Source organism: Fibroporia radiculosa (genome assembly GCF_000313525.1).
Source record: "Fibroporia radiculosa TFFH 294 genomic supercontigs, scaffold2693, whole genome shotgun sequence".
NCBI lineage: Eukaryota > Fungi > Basidiomycota > Agaricomycetes > Polyporales > Fibroporiaceae > Fibroporia > Fibroporia radiculosa.
The window spans coordinates 5,982-22,146 of record NW_012133359.1 but is presented as its reverse complement, the minus strand read 5'-3'; the positions used below and the strand labels follow the sequence as shown (position 1 = coordinate 22,146).

At 51.1% G+C, this 16,165-nt stretch overlaps 6 protein-coding genes across 6 annotated transcripts; 5 read left to right on the top strand and 1 right to left on the bottom strand.

Moving 5' to 3' along the window:
* Nucleotides 1-508: 508 nt before the first annotated feature.
* On the top strand, nt 509-3,845 carry FIBRA_04145 (uncharacterized protein; the record flags this gene model as incomplete). The annotated part of the gene is made up of 7 exons (XM_012325962.1): nt 509-747; nt 797-908; nt 967-1,059; nt 1,116-1,396; nt 1,451-1,951; nt 2,010-3,393; nt 3,453-3,845. 7 exons carry the CDS (start codon nt 509-511, stop codon nt 3,843-3,845), a joined length of 3,003 nt encoding a protein of 1,000 aa, XP_012181352.1.
* Nucleotides 3,846-4,050: 205 nt separating this feature from the next.
* FIBRA_04144 (uncharacterized protein) lies at nt 4,051-6,752 on the bottom strand (the record flags this gene model as incomplete). The annotated part of the gene is made up of 8 exons (XM_012325961.1): nt 4,051-4,341; nt 4,399-4,597; nt 4,653-4,723; nt 4,775-4,832; nt 4,895-5,185; nt 5,247-5,310; nt 5,373-6,648; nt 6,699-6,752. The coding sequence occupies 8 exons, from the start codon at nt 6,750-6,752 to the stop codon at nt 4,051-4,053; spliced, it is 2,304 nt and encodes a 767-aa protein (XP_012181351.1).
* Nucleotides 6,753-7,059: 307 nt separating this feature from the next.
* On the top strand, nt 7,060-8,402 carry FIBRA_04143 (uncharacterized protein; the record flags this gene model as incomplete). Its single annotated transcript, XM_012325960.1, has 6 exons — nt 7,060-7,165; nt 7,225-7,403; nt 7,462-7,794; nt 7,849-7,942; nt 7,999-8,055; nt 8,110-8,402. The coding sequence occupies 6 exons, from the start codon at nt 7,060-7,062 to the stop codon at nt 8,400-8,402; spliced, it is 1,062 nt and encodes a 353-aa protein (XP_012181350.1).
* A 371-nt stretch (nt 8,403-8,773) lies between these two features.
* Nucleotides 8,774-10,918, top strand: FIBRA_04142 (uncharacterized protein; the record flags this gene model as incomplete). Its single annotated transcript, XM_012325959.1, has 11 exons — nt 8,774-8,972; nt 9,026-9,049; nt 9,107-9,196; nt 9,247-9,301; nt 9,360-9,686; nt 9,739-9,799; nt 9,857-10,129; nt 10,190-10,278; nt 10,333-10,391; nt 10,446-10,504; nt 10,565-10,918. 11 exons carry the CDS (start codon nt 8,774-8,776, stop codon nt 10,916-10,918), a joined length of 1,590 nt encoding a protein of 529 aa, XP_012181349.1.
* Nucleotides 10,919-11,324: 406 nt separating this feature from the next.
* On the top strand, nt 11,325-13,486 carry FIBRA_04141 (uncharacterized protein; the record flags this gene model as incomplete). The annotated part of the gene is made up of 12 exons (XM_012325958.1): nt 11,325-11,514; nt 11,570-11,683; nt 11,735-11,789; nt 11,843-12,169; nt 12,220-12,301; nt 12,331-12,344; nt 12,404-12,668; nt 12,720-12,808; nt 12,863-12,921; nt 12,973-13,031; nt 13,081-13,159; nt 13,197-13,486. The coding sequence occupies 12 exons, from the start codon at nt 11,325-11,327 to the stop codon at nt 13,484-13,486; spliced, it is 1,623 nt and encodes a 540-aa protein (XP_012181348.1).
* A 536-nt stretch (nt 13,487-14,022) lies between these two features.
* Nucleotides 14,023-16,059, top strand: FIBRA_04140 (uncharacterized protein; the record flags this gene model as incomplete). Its single annotated transcript, XM_012325957.1, has 3 exons — nt 14,023-14,177; nt 14,239-15,139; nt 15,190-16,059. The coding sequence occupies 3 exons, from the start codon at nt 14,023-14,025 to the stop codon at nt 16,057-16,059; spliced, it is 1,926 nt and encodes a 641-aa protein (XP_012181347.1).
* Nucleotides 16,060-16,165: the final 106 nt, after the last annotated feature.

Below are 16,165 nucleotides of genomic sequence, written 5' to 3'. Positions count from 1 at the left end.
GCTGTTGGGATCTGACCATGATGCTTATACAGCCGACGTGCCCAACCCGATGTTCTACATGCCGGGTACGAAGATGCTTTTTGGTGATGCTAAAGACACTTGTGAAGGCAAGTTCGACCATCTATGTGAATGCATGTGTTCTAATTATGCGCCATCTTAGCAATTAAGAAGGGCCTCGAGTCCAAGTACTCCAGCTAAATGTGGGCGAGGCCTGGAGATGTATTATATTATTGGATTCAACTCTTGTTGTAATTTTCGAGTGTTCTATTATCGATCTACTGTTGTTGCATATTTGGAACATGACGGAGAAACCGAACCAATGGTGTGACTTGGTAAAGCTAGTCGTAAGCGGGCAACCTCCGGCCCGCTGGGTGTGCCGAAGTTATGACCGCTGCCGGACTTGTTCAACACCGTCGACGTCGAGGCTCAGTCGCTTGTAGCTTGAGTCGCCGCCGAGTCTGGTATCTCCTCCGTCGTTACTCTGCTGGTCTCTCTGGGTCATACGCGGATGTTCAGTACCGATGTTGACGGCCGAGATTCTTCTCCATCGTTCAGAAATGGCATCTCGTCTCCCTTTTTGTCCATAGCCCTCAGTCGAGAGCATATAATCGAAGCCCTCTCCAATTCTCCAGATAATGGTGCCACGCTGGATCTGGCGCACAAAGGTTTGACGGATGTGGGGGAATCGGGCGCTGAACAGCTCGCAACTTTCGGTCAAGAGGACGATGGGGATGCTACCGTTGTGAGGTGATTAGTTTATATTGTATGCCAGGTACTGGCCTAATACGTCTGACAGGATTGCTCTCGCCTACAATCGCTTGACGACCCTACCAATGGCCTTCGCACTGATATCACGTCTGAGATATTTGGTCCTCAGGAATAATAACTTCTCTGTCTTTCCGGATGTTGTGCGTATCCCACGATTATAAATTGAAATGTAGACGTTGATGTCCATACTACGTACAGTTGACTGTGATGCCGTCTTTGGAGATACTGGATATCAGTCGTAATAAAATCCAACGATTTCCTCGCGAGCCTGGAACGCTTGTGAACTTAAAGGTATAGGCGGCTATAAATATCTTCTTTGCCTCACTATAAGTTATCTATGTCTCTAGGTATTTTCTATTATGCGCAACAAAATACAAAGGCTCCCAGCCTATCTCTCTCGATTTCGACAGTTAACCCTTTTCAAAGTCGACCAGAATCCGATACAGTGGCCTCCAAAATCAGTTCTTCAATATTCAGGTGACCCAAATGACTCTCAAGTTATGTCCGAATGGATCAGCCGTGTCCAGCAATGGCTAGGAGACAATCTCCCTTCTCCCTATGAACGGAAGATGAGTGAAGACTCCCTCCAGAGTGTGTCATCTTGTCGAGACCTTCCTGATGTAACCACGTAGGTGCTCGTTTTCACGACTGGATGATTATTTTGACTTATCTGCCTGCTCAGTGATCTCAATCTTAGTTCAGTACCTCAGTCATCCCCGCCACAAGCTGGACTACAGGCAACTGCTCTCTATCATGCCCGTTCTTTCTCACTGGAGTCGGACGCTTCGACATATTTTCAGTTGGAACGGTCGCGTAGTAGCGATGAGCCGAATAGGTCCTCGCGTTCTGATAAGCCCAACTTCCCTCTCCCTCTCCAGTTTGCGACCGTATTCCCGGCTAGCAACGACACATCTCCTGCCAGATCTCCTGATTCGTATTATCCGTCAGATGAGGTCTCTGGAAGTGAAGAGTCACAGACCACTGCGCTAGAATTGGAACCATCACATAATTCGAACGATTATCTACCTCATGGGGCGCATCGAGGATCAGCTAGTAGCAACCTGACTGTCAAGAATAGCTTCCCTGATTTACAATTGGCAAAGTTACATCTCAACACAGACAGAGACGAAAAAATTTATGCCAAACGATCTGCTTCGTTGGTCGGATCGTACGGGTTGAGCAGGTTGGTTACTTCTGCGCTTCTATGTCATATGAAAGCAATTGAGCTGATTGCGATTTAGTTCACACCACTCGCCGGAAGATCCGCCCATTCCAGATCCCACATTGACCCATAGGCCTGCACCTCCCATGGATAAGGAGCGACATTCTTATTTCCGTCGTCTATCTGCATTAACGCCGCTCGACCTTGCAAAAAAAATCCCAGAAGATTTGCTTGCTCTGGTTGATGCCGTCCGAGGGATTCTCTTTGGTGTCTCACAAATTTACGAAACTCTACAACACTACACAGTGTACGCCATTGATGAGCGATTGTCGGCCGTTCTCCTGAAAGTTTTGGATCCTGCAAGTGTGTACATTTCCCAGCTAATCGGTGCGCTCGACCGTTTCGACTCTATCAGTAGGAAAGCCCTTCCGCCGCCGCCGGTCTGCAGAACAGTCATTGAAAGCTGCAGAGACAATGTCACTGTTTTTGGGAAAGCAGTGGGAGTTCTGGCATTACAGCTGAAGATACTGGCGACACACGACGACGTTCGTTATACTCGACAGATGTTGCTCACACTCTATGGAGCAATGGCCGAGATCGCTGGTTCGTGGCAAGCTATCGCTAGCCGTATAGAAGTAGTAAAACCTCTGCTTTGGGAGGTGCGGCCACCACCTCCTGCAAAGTCGTACGCCACTCAAAGCCAGCTGTCTCGGACGCCAGGTGTGAATGGTATCGATTCTACTAGAACCCCAGTCTCCGCACCTGCTGGACCATCCACCTTCTTGCCTCTCGACCACCCGCGTCCGAGACCCAATATTTCTCCAAACTCTCCTGATCATGGAAAAACCCGCATGACGCGTCGGCATGCAGGTTCGTTCAGTTCCAAGGACGTTGAGATTGGCAAAATGCTACCATCATTCATTGACGTCCCTTCACTGACCACCGTAGTCCTGAATGGTGCCCCACCGCCAACTCCTGTGCCACGGATGACCAGACGAGTTGCGACACCCCTTGGCTCCGCTTCACTCAACCAGACACCCCTGACTACCTCGACAGGGCTGCATTATCCGGACAGTACATTTCCCGGGTCAGTGTATCAATCAGCCACTTCCTCCGAGTCACATTCCCGTCAAGGGTCTCAGAGCTCTCTCCTCGCGTCATCATCATCAGTCTCCCTTGTGTCCCGACTTGGGCAGATTGAGGTCCCCTCAAGCACTAATACTCTCGTGGACAAGGAAGCTATTAGTGCCATGAGGGCAGCGCTTGATGCTGCACCGGCGATCTGGGTCATGACGAGCGAGATTTTACAAGAAGTGAAGGATATAAAGGAGGATCTAAAACATATTCTAAATAAAGCAAAGGAAGCGGCGGACAGATTAGGACAGAATATCGACGCGATACAGGATGGTACACCGGCCGCTGACAGGAAACCTCTGCACGATGATGCGCGTGGCTTCGCAAAGGTCAGCTGGCTTCCATATCAAGATAGCTTATACGAACTGATTGAGGCGGCATTAACCAGACGGTTATCCAATTGTCCACTGCCATGAAGACGCATATTGCAGCCCACCCGCTATTCTCAACTTTGCGAACAAACATGGTGAAATTGACGAACGCTACGGAAGAATTTATTATCCTGTTGCACGTTTCCTCTTTTTCTCCTGCACAGACGCCTCGGCCGTATTCTCCCATTGTCGCGCATCCCAGCCCTCTTGGACTGGGCGATGACGGCAAACTTGGGACCAACCTGTCGCGTACCCGTAGCGCGCTGCCGTCCGCCAGCTCGAGACTGGCACCATCTGGGAGGGAGCTGCCTTACAGCGCTTTGCCTCATCAAACATTTTTCCTTCCTACTGCTCCTTTGGGACCATTTCGCAGGGACGTTGCTGATGATTCTCCGGTCGTTACTGGTTGACGGCTGGAATCCAGTTCCATCATGTTGAGATAAATTATCAAATTGTTTGTTCTCGGTCACTGTTACCATTTGTCTTAATGAGTTTACGGCTACAGGCTTAATAATCGTCCCTTTCATTCGGCACAAAATGAGAATCTAGTCAGAACCATTGAGACAGTACGAGACAGCGATGAGAATAGTAAGAACTAATGTAAACTGAATCTGTTCAAGATCCTTGTCCTCTTGCCTTTGTTTGATCTTGACTACCCATTCCTGCCTCAGCATTGACAATAACCCTATTGATTTCTGCTCTTATCTCCTGTAAGCTGATCTTCAAGGTTTTGGCATCCTCAAATTTCCTGTGAGCCTTTGCCTCCTCAACAAAAGATTCCAGTAGGGCTTCTTGCTCAAGCAAGGGTTGCAATACACGAGCGACTTCGGAGTCAAGATCAATGCCCTGCTCATTCGGCTGTGAAGAAGCTTGAGATTTAGGACTATTCTTCGACTTCGGCAACGACTGCATAAAGATTTCGCGTTAACATGAGGTAATCAGCCATACACAGTAACATATCACCTGTAGAGGGAACATATGTTTTTGCAGAAATAGGTTGGCACGTGTATGGACGGCAGCTTGAATGTGATCTTGGGAACCACCGGATCCACCAGGACACGGGAGCTGTCGTATTCGTTTAGCCAAGACGTCATACTGGCCGAACGCCTCAAGCAACCGTTTCCGGGCGGCAGAGGCTTCTGGCGTTGGCCGTTCTTGTTTACTACATTTGTGTTAATGGGAAATGGGAAAGCAACAGACTTAGGATGATATCCAACCTCAAGCTCAACATAAGTTCTTGAAATTGAGGTAGAGCATCTTCTATTTCCTTCTCGATGCCAATGAAAGCCTGTGCGCCACGTCAGTATCATGTCATTACCATTCAGAGGACACGACAAACATCATATAACTTGAAGAAAATAGGCACGTTGTGCACCTCCTGTTTGTACTGCTCTCGGCTTAAAATACAACGCAAATGCAGTCAGCAGGGCTGTCACGCACACAATGAGAAGATACGCACAGAAGGACAGGCTGACAATCTCGACATATCCTGACACCTTTTAAGAACTTCTCGTCATCACCAACGGCATCTTCTTTCCCCCTCTTACCATGTGAAGAGGAGGTAGTTCGCCGTCGTACGCCGTAATCAACACCCTCGCTAACTTCTTCAATGCGTCCAGTTTTAGAGTCTACGACGAACAACAGCGAGCATGACTGTGGGCGCTGGGGATACTTGATAGGCAGTGAGCATATGATTCGACCACATAAACGGCAGTGATGTTTGCGATTTGTTAGAGGATGGAATGCAGCTCTGGTACAGAGAGAACAAGGTCAGCATGATAGGCGGGTGCTTCGCAAAGGAAAACCTTTACGAGCATAACGGGCACTGTGACACCTTCGCATCATCCTCCCACGGTGTGATGGTTTGTTCCGCAGCTACAGTACATAGTTCCAATCATAAGTATTCTTGTCATGTCGCGGAGAAGCAATCTCATCACCTCGTATGTCGTTCTTCACTCCTGGCGCGACTTGAGACTGCAGCACATCCCTCCACAGATCGCTTGCACTCTTGCTCCTCAGCTCCGAGAAGTCTATATCGAAAATTGATGATAGGCGTTTGTTACTCTGTCTTGACCGACGCTCATCAACCTGTGAGACCTTTTCCTTTTCCTTCAACTCGTGTCCCCCAAGAGGAAAATGTAGGTTGATCAGCTTTTCAAGTCGTCGTTCAAGTCGCGTGCGCTCGACCCGCCCAACATCCTTATGGTTATTACGCGCTTCCATGAACTCATCAGTTCGAGGTCTGTAGACACCCTTTGGTTGAAAACCAGGCCGGTAGAGTGCTGATGACCGAGGAATTGTACGAGGCGGAGGTGAAGAGGATACAGACGACGTGGTAATCATAGGCGACGGGGAAGAGATGGTTGACGAGCTGTGGAACTGACCTAGTGGTGCTGAACGAGGCGGCGCAACAGCAGAACTCGGAGACGGCTGGAAAGAAGTTGCGTGTCCTTCCGGATCCTGGCATGGAGGCGGAGGCAGGAGAGGAAGCTCAATAGTGGGTATCGCGGGTAGAGCCCTCTCATTGTGCACAACAGGCGAAGAGGCTTCCGACGGGCCCTGGCTGGACGTCGGCGCCGGCCACGACTGGTCAATTTGGTGAGAGATGTTAGACGCATTGGATGACGTGCGCGCATGAGCATCCACCGGGCGAAGAGGAGATGAGGGCAGCGCTGGTCGCGTTTTATTTGCGCGTAGTGGTACATGCCGGAATGTCGAAGTCTTGCGGGATGTCGGACCAGGCTGTCTTGTAAGAGACAAAGTAGTCATACTGGAAGGACCTGCAACAGGCGGTATAGTTACCGACGAACCACCATTTGTCACAAGAGCCTTCGATAGTGATGGCGGGATCGTTATGGGCGATGGCGGAGTACGAGGGGGTTCGGATGGGGTTGTGGGCGATGCCTTCGCAGAAAATGAATTTGCAGTCGGAGAATATGTGACGTAGTCAAAATGCAATGGCTCCGGATGCTCGTGGTTCGACAGGGCCTCTACCATCGAGGCAGGTCGAGGTATGCTCGCCCCGTTGGAAGGTCGTGGACGATGTTGATGTTCTACCCCTCCCAGACTTTCGGATCGCTGATGGATGGCAGGCTCATACATAGAGTGACCATTGGTGGTAATGGACGTAGGTGTTTGCGGGCGAAGCTGCGGGGAGGAAGACGTGCCATTAGAGCCTGGCTGGCTGGACTGGTTTCTCGTGTGTCTCTTGGACTGAACATAGCTCGCTCACTTGGAACACTCGCAGAGCCTGATACACGCACCTTGTAGGCCTGGTACGGTACGTATGGAGGACTGTTCATGGTGGTATCGGGCATGGTAAACAAGTCAAAGGGTCATTATGTAGTCGTGAATGCGTGAACTAAGGCGAGAGACAGCGTCGAGGCTCAAGCTATCCTCCTGTATTGACGGTTGCCGTTACATCATAAGTTCTTGTGATGCTATCGTCGCTGTGCAGAAGATGGAAACGTACCAGTGCAGAGAGCAGTTGGAGAGCTGCGGTAAGCTGTGGGCGCGAGACGATGCGTCTACGCGCCAGAGATACTCTGAGTCTGAGATACTGCGCGGCTGCGCCAAACGTTGTTTAAACGCGCGGTCGGTATCCGCAACTCACTGCTTCCCGCCATGTCTGCTCCTACTGGGATTGTTGTCTCTGAAGAACTCACGTCTGCTTTCTCGGATGCTGTAGCTTCTCAAGACATCAGGTTTATCAAAGTCTCTATCCGCAATGGTCTTACAGTCTGCCTTTCCGTGCTTGTCTTGACCGCTCATATCTTCGCCGTTCCCCAGAATCACTTGTTCCTGATGGCCAAACCGCACCATCCGGGACCTTGGAAGAGGATTTAGATATACTAGGTGGCCTTCTGGAGGATAATGTACCTGCATACGTCCTCGTCAGGTTGGACGACTCTCCCTCTCAGTGGCTAGCCATCTATTATGTCCCCGACTCCGCTAAAGTTAGAGATAAGGTATGCGTTTCTAGTATGTTTACTCGAGGACCTTCCTCTATACTCAATGCGCTATTAGATGCTGTACGCTGCGACGAGGACTACTCTAACCAAGTCTCTTGGTTCTGCACATTTTTCGGATAGTTTATTTGCTACGGACAAGAATGACATTTCTGCGGAAGCATATGTAAAGCATAGACAACACCTCGCCGCTCCAAAACCCATGAGTGCTAGGGAGAAAGAGATCGAGGCGGTCAAAGCAGCGGAGCGTGAGGCGGGAGGTCTGCAATACGAAGGAAGCCAAGCGAGGCGCAGTCATGTCAAGTCTGATGTCGGCTTGAAATGGACGGAAGATGTGGAAAATGCGGTAAGAGATTTAGCTCTGGGAAATAGTAGTTCCCTAGTAGTTGTTGTGAGTGTGCATGCATCTCTATTTAATTATGTCTGAGATCTGATGAGGTTACAGAGTATCAAGCCCTCCTCAGAAACGTTGGAATTGCAATCAGTAACCAAGTGCAGCGCTGACAAGCTGGCATCTATTATACCCAGTTCAGATCCATGTGCGTTCACAGATTAAGTCGCACCTACTGGCAATCTTGTTGACTCTTCTGGATAGCCTTTGCTTTCTTTGCTTGGCAACGAGATAGTATATCGCCTCCTCGCCGGGATCTAAGTACGTCATGATCTCATCTCCGCATCCAGCAATAGCTTACAAGAAGTACGCTAGTTTTCATCTACTCCTGTCCGTCTTGTTCGCCCGTCAAAGACCGCATGGTGTATTCTCTAGGATCAAACGATGTCTTCCGTAACGCGAATGGCATCCTCTCGTCATCTGGAGGCATTCCTGCATTCACGACACGCAGAGTGGAAACGTCGGATCCCACAGAATTGAATGAAGGATTTCTGACATCATGGCTGGACTCAAACGATCTCACTTCCACTAACAGTGCAGAAGCTCCAGTGCATAATACCGAGAAGAAGCCGTTTGCACGACCTAAGGGACCTGGCAGAAAGCGATGAAGCAAAAGAAGTAGAATGCGTCCATGTTGGTACAATAATTTCGTTGCTTTGTAGAGCTCAGTGCAGTGTACAGTAGCCGCATACTATAATGTGACAAGAACTCCGGGAATGAGCTGAGACGAGGACGAAACCGGGGTAATGGAGCGCCCGCTCGGCCGCCACCGACGACCGATTCCTGAAGTGTTCGCCATTTCGGGAAATTAGCGTCGGTCACATGCGCCAGGCGAGCCGTCGCCCGAACACGAGTGCGGGACGTCTCAGAGTCAAGGGACTTTCGGCTTACCCATCCGGGGGCCATGTCACTCATATATCAGCGCGACCCCGTCCCTTGAGCGCTGCACACTTGTCTTGACTGTCCTTGGACCCATATCATGCTTGCAGTAGCAAAGACCGGGCGTGCATCGCGATCGGCTAAACGCCTGACCACCCCGATAGCATTCGCCATCCGTCTGAAGGTCAAGGCATACAGCACGGTAGCGGACGTCCCTGTATCGAAGAAGTCGAAGGTCTATAACTCCGTGGACGAAGCTGTTAAGGATGTCAAGTCGGGGGATGTTTTGCTCAGTGGAGGTCTGTTCTCGACCAACTTTCACTTTTAGACATCAGCACTGACTCGTGGTCAGGGTTTGGATTATGTGGTACACCCGGTATGGAATTAGGATTGCGGCACATTAGACTTGCGAGTTGACGGCTTTAGAGCACAGATAGCCTGATTGGAGCGTTGGCGAAGAGATCCGATGTAACGAACTTGACTGCGGTATCCAACAACTGTGGTTCGGGGGAGCTAGGCCTCGGTGTGTACGGACCAGGGAACCTGACATTCTCACTGACGCGGACCACACAGGCAAACTTCTCCATAATGGCCAGATTGATAAAATGATGGCTTCTTATATTGGAGGGTATGTCATTGGTCTGTCAAGCTCTCATGCTCCTGTCGCTGAGTGAAGCAACACGCAGCAACAAGTATTTTGAATCCTTATACTTGAATGGGAAAATTTCTCTTGAGCTAATACCGCAGGGCTCCTTGGTGGGACGTCTCAATGCACACGCGGCAGGCATCCCCATGTTCTTTACGCCTACCGGAGCCTCGACAGCAGTAGAGGAAGGTTCAATACCTATTCGATACAATGATGGCGGTTTCTCGAAGGGTGTCGCAGTCCCAGGCAACAAGAAAGAAGCGCGAGTTATCAATGGACGACGATTCATCCTTGAGCCATCAATTGTTGGAGACGTTGCATTCATTAGAGCATGGAAAGTCGATGAAGTCGGTAACTGTGTGTTCAGGTCAGACTAAGTGTACTTTTCGAGTAGTCATGGCAGGCTGATTGCCTCACAGGTACACCGCAAACAACTTCTCAGCAACAATGGCCAGAAATGCTAAGCTCACCATTGTCGAGGTCAGGTACTATTGCATTCAGCGACTGTACGCGTGGTGTCTAATACTCTATGGACAGGCCGAAAACATCGTACCCGTTGGCTCGATTTCGCCAAACGCGATACATGTTCCCGGCATCTATGTGGATCGCATCGTGGAAGCTACGACACCCAAGCAAATCGAGATTACAACAATGGCCTCTAGTACTAAGTCTGAAGACGCCGCGCCCTTGACACCGGAGAAGAAGGTCGCACAAGAGCAGAGACATCGGATAGCCAAGCGCGCAGCGAGGGAGATCAAAGATGGATTCCACGTTAACCTGGGTATTGGAATGCCCACTCTTGTACCTGAGGTATGCACGGGGCGTGGTCTTGTTCCATCAATTCTGACTCAATTTCCTTGTCGGAACTAGTTCCTTGCGCCAGGCGTGCGTGTATGGCTTCAAAGCGAGAATGGTATTCTTGGCATGGGCCCTTACCCGACACATGAGCAACTAGACGCGTACGTGCAATATGGTAACATCTCCGGAATTCAGGAAGCTGAGATATGCCCTAGTGACATTATCAATGCCGGCAAGGAGACTGTCACCTTGCTGCCCGGGGCCTCCGTGTTTGGTGAATCTCTAGGAATCAAATCATGATTGATTTACTGATTCAGTGGGTTTGCAGATTCCAACGAGTCATTCTCGATGATCAGAGGAGGCCACATTGACATCGCGATTCTTGGAGTAAGTCGGTCTCTGTAGTGGATGAGAATGTGGGGGAAAAGAGCTGATTGCATTTGTCAGGCGATGCAAGTATCCCAAGCAGGTGACATCGCCAATTTTATGATTCCCGGCAAGATGGTGAAGGGAATTGGAGGAGCCATGGACCTTGTCTCTAACCCCGACAAGACCAAGGTTATCGCCGTGATGGAGCATTGCGCGAGGGACGGTAGCCCGAAGATTCTACAAGAATGTGAACTGCCGCTGACAGGGGCGAGAGCTGTCAGCCAAATCATCACCGAGCTTGCCGTATTCGACGTGGATCGTAATGGGGGAAAGCTGACGTTGACGGAGGTCCAAGAGGGTGTGACGGTAGACGAGGTGAAGGCAAAGACCGGGTGTGAATTCCAGGTTGCAGATAACCTTGGGACGATGTGAGCGGTGTGCAGCGCGTTGGGTGCATAGTCAGCCAATTGTTTTTTCCTACCTGTTTCTACGCGTAGTGCGGCTGAATAGACGCTGTTTTTGTACATAAGATGGGGCTGCCAGGAACCAACTTGAAGCTGGAGTACGACGAGTGGCGAAGAGATCGGACTTAGATCGGAGACACGGCAGTAGCCGCCGCCGCCCGTCGAATTGCCTGATATGGAAAGGGAGGCCGCGTTTTGGTGGGGGCGACGGCTGGGTGTCTGCGAACGTATACGGAGGTCCTCCGGTCCAGGGTGTGTCCATTGCCGGTCCGTCCTGGAAGAACAACGGTATATATACCCTCTCCGCCATTATGCGCGCACCTCGCCGTTGTGCTTCCTTCTTGCTCCTTCTCCCACCCCAGTGCTAGATCGCCATGTGGGCGCAGAGATTCAAACCCCCAGTCTCCCGTCTTCACACTCTCCGCCATTCTGTCGTGATCTCTGCACGCGTCCGATTCTATAGTGTAGTTACGAATGTTCCCACACCCCAGAAGACCAAGGTCTGGGACTCGGTGGAGGATGCTGTGAAAGATGTCAAGAGCGGGGACGTTGTCCTCTGCGGAGGTAAGCACCCCCGGTGTATGCGTCGGAAACCAGCTCGGCTCAACGGGGAGGGCAGGGTTTGGTCTTTGCGGTATCCCAGAAACACTGATCGAGGCCTTGGCGCGCCGCCAGGATGTCAAGAATATCACTGCCGTCTCCAACAATGCCGGCGCAAAGGATCTTGGTCTTGGTATGTGTAATGCGGATTTAAGGCGGAAAGCATTACTCACGCGCGGGGTAGTGAGGCTGGTCCAATCGGGTCAGCTGGAGAAGCTGATGATCTCGTATCTTGGAGGGTACGTGCTTTTCGGTTACGTCTCAGACCTTCGTCCCAACCCCGCTTCTACAGCAACAAGTTTCTGGAGTCGAAGTATCTGAATGGAGAAGTCGGTATCGAACTCGTCCCCCAAGGCACCCTTGTCGCGCGGCTGAAGGCGTATGCCTCGGGATACCCTGCAATCCTTACACCAACGGGAGCGTCAACCGCTGTTGAAAGCGGTGACATTCCCATTCAGTACAACGCGGGAGGCATGAAGAATGGTGTGAAAGTGCCTGGTAATAAGAAACAGACCATGGTATTCGACGGACGGAAATACGTTGTCGAACCTGCACTGGTTGGCGACGTTGCTTTTGTGCATGCATGGAAGGCAGACGAAGTGGGTAATCTGGTATTCAGGTAATTATGTGATTTTTGAGGACCATACCACGGTACTGAGCTCTGTTCAGGTATACTGCTAACAACTACAACGCAGTTATGGCCCGGAATGCGAAACTTACCATCGTCGAGGCTAGTATTCAAACTACTCTTGTGTGAACAGACACTAACGCGTACAATAGGCTGAGGAGATTGTGTGCGCATAAATTAGCCTGCAAACTTTCGAATTCCTTACTAAGTCAATTCGTCTTCCAGGCCGGTAGGCAGTTTGTCGCCCAACGCCATTCATATTCCTGGCATCTACGTCGATCGAATAGTTCGCGCCACTCAGCCCAAAGCCATTGAGGTTCTAGCACTTGCTCAAAGCAAGGAAGCACAGGTTTCGAAACCATCGTCTGGTGAAAGTTCTCAAAAGGCTTCTAATGACTGGCGACACCGTATCGCGAAACGTGCGGCGAAGGAGATTGGTGATGGCTTCTACGTCAACCTCGGTGTTGGAATCCCAACGCTTGTACCTGAGGTTCGTTGTCGTCAATCCTGCTTGATGTTGCCAACTCAGCTCAGCTCCCAGCATTTGGACCCTGGTATGACTGTTTGGATCGAGAGTGAGAACGGTATCCTCGGTATGGGTCCCTATCCGACAGAGGAACAAGTGGACGCGTAGGTTTTTGTGAACACAGTACTCTGCGGAGGGTTGATGCTATCATCCCCTAGGGACATTATCAATGCTGGCAAGGAGACCACTACACTGGTTCCCGGAGCATCATGTTTTGGTAGGTGCTTTATATTCGTCCTCGTGCAGACATTGACACCATACTTGACAGACTCCATTGAATCATTTGATATGATCCGCGGAGGCCATATGGATGTAACATGTCTTGGGGTGAGTGTGTCTGTTATTGGTGCTGTACGGCCCATCTCAAATTTGTTAGGCTATGCAAGTTTCGCAAGCGGGCGATGTCGCAAATTTCATGATTCCTGGCAAGCTCGTCAAAGGCAAGTATCCTATCTGTTATCACCGCACATTGACTGACGGTCAAGTTTGCAGGTATCGGTGGTGCCATGGACCTTGTGTCAAACCCGGACAAGACGAAAGTCATTGTTACCATGCAGCACTGTTCGAAGGATGGCACACCGAAAATTGTCCAGGAATGCACGCTGCCCATCACCGGCGCGAGAGCGGTCAGCATGATTGTCACGGACTTAGCCGTGTTCAACGTGGACCGCAAGGCTGGCCAGCTGGAGCTGATTGACTTGGCAGAGGGCGTGACGCTGGAGGAGGTGAAGGCGAAAACAGCTTGCGACTTCAAAGTCTCGAGTAACCTTGGCCAGATGTAGTATATCATATACCAGTACATATACCGACTTTGCTGTATAACTATTACTTGCTTCATCTTATGGGATCAAAACAGTGTTTGACAAGAAGACGGGCGACGAGAACCGAATGTGAAACGGGTGTCTGCTGCGCATGCGGCGTGCGAGATGACGCTGAGGGATATGGGTTGCACCAAGCGCCGTAGTCGCAAGCTCGGTCGGTCCGTATTGGGGTCGTTGCCTCGAGGTCGGGGCTAGTGTCTTGTTCACGCTTATCCTCTCTGCCATTCTTCGGCGCCGCCGTGTCCATCGTTCGCAACGTCCAGCAGTGGTCCATCCAGTCCTTTCGTCCGGATAAACTTCTCTACGGCGCTCCGCCACGCCTGCTATCGCCTTGCCGGCTTCCTGGCTCCACCAGCATCAACTGACGACCCGTCCACCCCATCCCTTCCCTTGTTACGACTACGGGCGCGTCAGCCCACAAGGGTTCTGTCTTCGCGATGAGCTGGCTAGCGAATATTTTCTCTTCGTCGAAAAATTCGCTAAACTCGCGAAAAGCAATGTCCTCGACCCATGAGGCGTTCAGCCTGCCCACTACATCACCTAGCTTCCACCCGGATGCGTTTAATCCGGAGACATTGACAACACCCACAACCAGCACTTCATCGTATTCTTACCCTCCTCCATCATCCGGGGGTGCATACGATTATGTCCCGTACGTCTGTGGCACAAAATATCCTTTCAGCTGAGCTTGTCGACTGACTGACATTATATAGCGCTGGCACACGCTCAAGACAATCAACTATACTTCCGCTCCATTCCTCCTCCTCCCTTCCGCCACTGCCAGCGTACCCTCCTTTGTCCCATACTTGGGACCGACTGCGTGGATGGCTCTCTAGAGAATATCCAGAGCTGGGCGATACGCTTAACTACGGTATACTACCACAAGACCTTGCCCAAGTAGAGATGTCTATGGGGCTGGTCTTGCCCCCCACCGTCCGAGAGTCTTACCTATGTGTCGATGGACAGGAAGCCGAGTCTGCGGCTGGTTGCTCAGAGGGCCTTTTCTTCGGTCTCACACTGCTACCCCTTGAGGATGTCTTGGAAGAGTGGCGGTTTTGGCGGGAAGTGGATGATGATCCCAACACAGGTGCGAATCCGCGCTTACGGGAAGTGATGCAGTCGATCCCCACGAGCTGGGTAAGACGCGAATACTCGTCTCGGGGATGGATACCGCTTGTAGCGGACAAAGCTGGCAATTATCTTGGAGTAGACATGAATCCCGGAGAAGGTGGCGCCGCCGGTCAGGTCATCGTCTTTGGTCGGGATTTTGACACGAAGGTGGTTATGTGGAGGGGGGACGGCCCCAGCGGCTGGGGAAAATGGCTTGCGAGTTTCGTAGATGAGCTGGAGAGCGGAGAAGGATTTGAGCTTGGCGGGGCCAACGACGGAAGCGAAGGTAGCGAAGATTCGGTCGGATACGAAAGCTATTTCTTCGACGGTGTTGGTGGAGGTCAGGGAGATACTGGTGGTGATGCTGGTACTGGCGGACTGCGGATGGCAGGCGAATACAGGGGATGGAATGTTTTAGAGGCATGGGCGGATCGCAGTGTGCGGAGATGGCAGGAAGCTGGTCTATACTCCAATGAATCCTATCCCGTATGGGAGAAGGGGAAGGTAAGTTGGTCGATGGCTATGTCTTTACTCCTTGTGACACTTCTCCTCAGGTCCCAGAGAAAATATCTCTTGATCGCTTACCAAGTAGCTCTGGAGCCGAAGTCCCAATTCCCGTCTTCTCGGAGGTTGAAGAGACATCAGCACTTACTACAACGCCTTTGGGCAATGTAACCAACACGAGTCAGCCTTCGCGACCAGGAGTGCCCTCGATTTCGGTCTCCAAGCCTCCAGCACCTTTGCCTGTGGAACTTCCCACGCCTGAACCTATAAGCTCGCCGCCTGCCGACATTCGTTCTCTCCCCATTGACGATTTGGAAGCAGGTGGTGGCATAGTCATGCGCGAGATCGACAGCAATTCTTCAGTATCCACTATACCACTCTCAAAGCCACCAACACCACACGATATACGCAGGCGGTCTAATCCAATCGATCCAGTTCGGATACCTTCTCCTCCATCGAGAGTCTTGACAGACTCACCGGATACCATCATAGAAGTTGGGCCTGCCTCCTTTCATACGCCTGACTTGCTAGCTTCGTCAGACATAGATGTCCACCCTGCTCACTCTGGACCCTCACACGCTTCAATCGACGACGTTGTACTGGATCTCGTGGGGAAGGTGGATGATGATTCACCTGTATTCATTCAAGCTGAGGACACTGGGGAGCTTGATCCGCCGATTCGGCTGGTCGGAGGCGGAGGCATTTCCGGAATTGTCGATGACTCGGCGCAGAATGATGTTGCCTTCATTGACGAACCTCAACCAGTTGAACTGACACCTGTTCTCTCAAACGATTCAACAATAGCCGCGGGCGGAAAACATAAGAAAAAGAAAAGGATCGCTTCGAGCCTCAAGAGCATTGGGCAGCTTGGCAGCGGCAAGCGGAGGAGCGATTCTCTTTCGCTCGAGGGGAGTGGTTGACGCCGAGCATGAGACTTGCGCAGGACATTGATACGATTTACGCTGCTCTGCGGAATTCCTATCCTCTTTGACATTCGTTAGTACAGTGGCACGGCTTTCCGATACC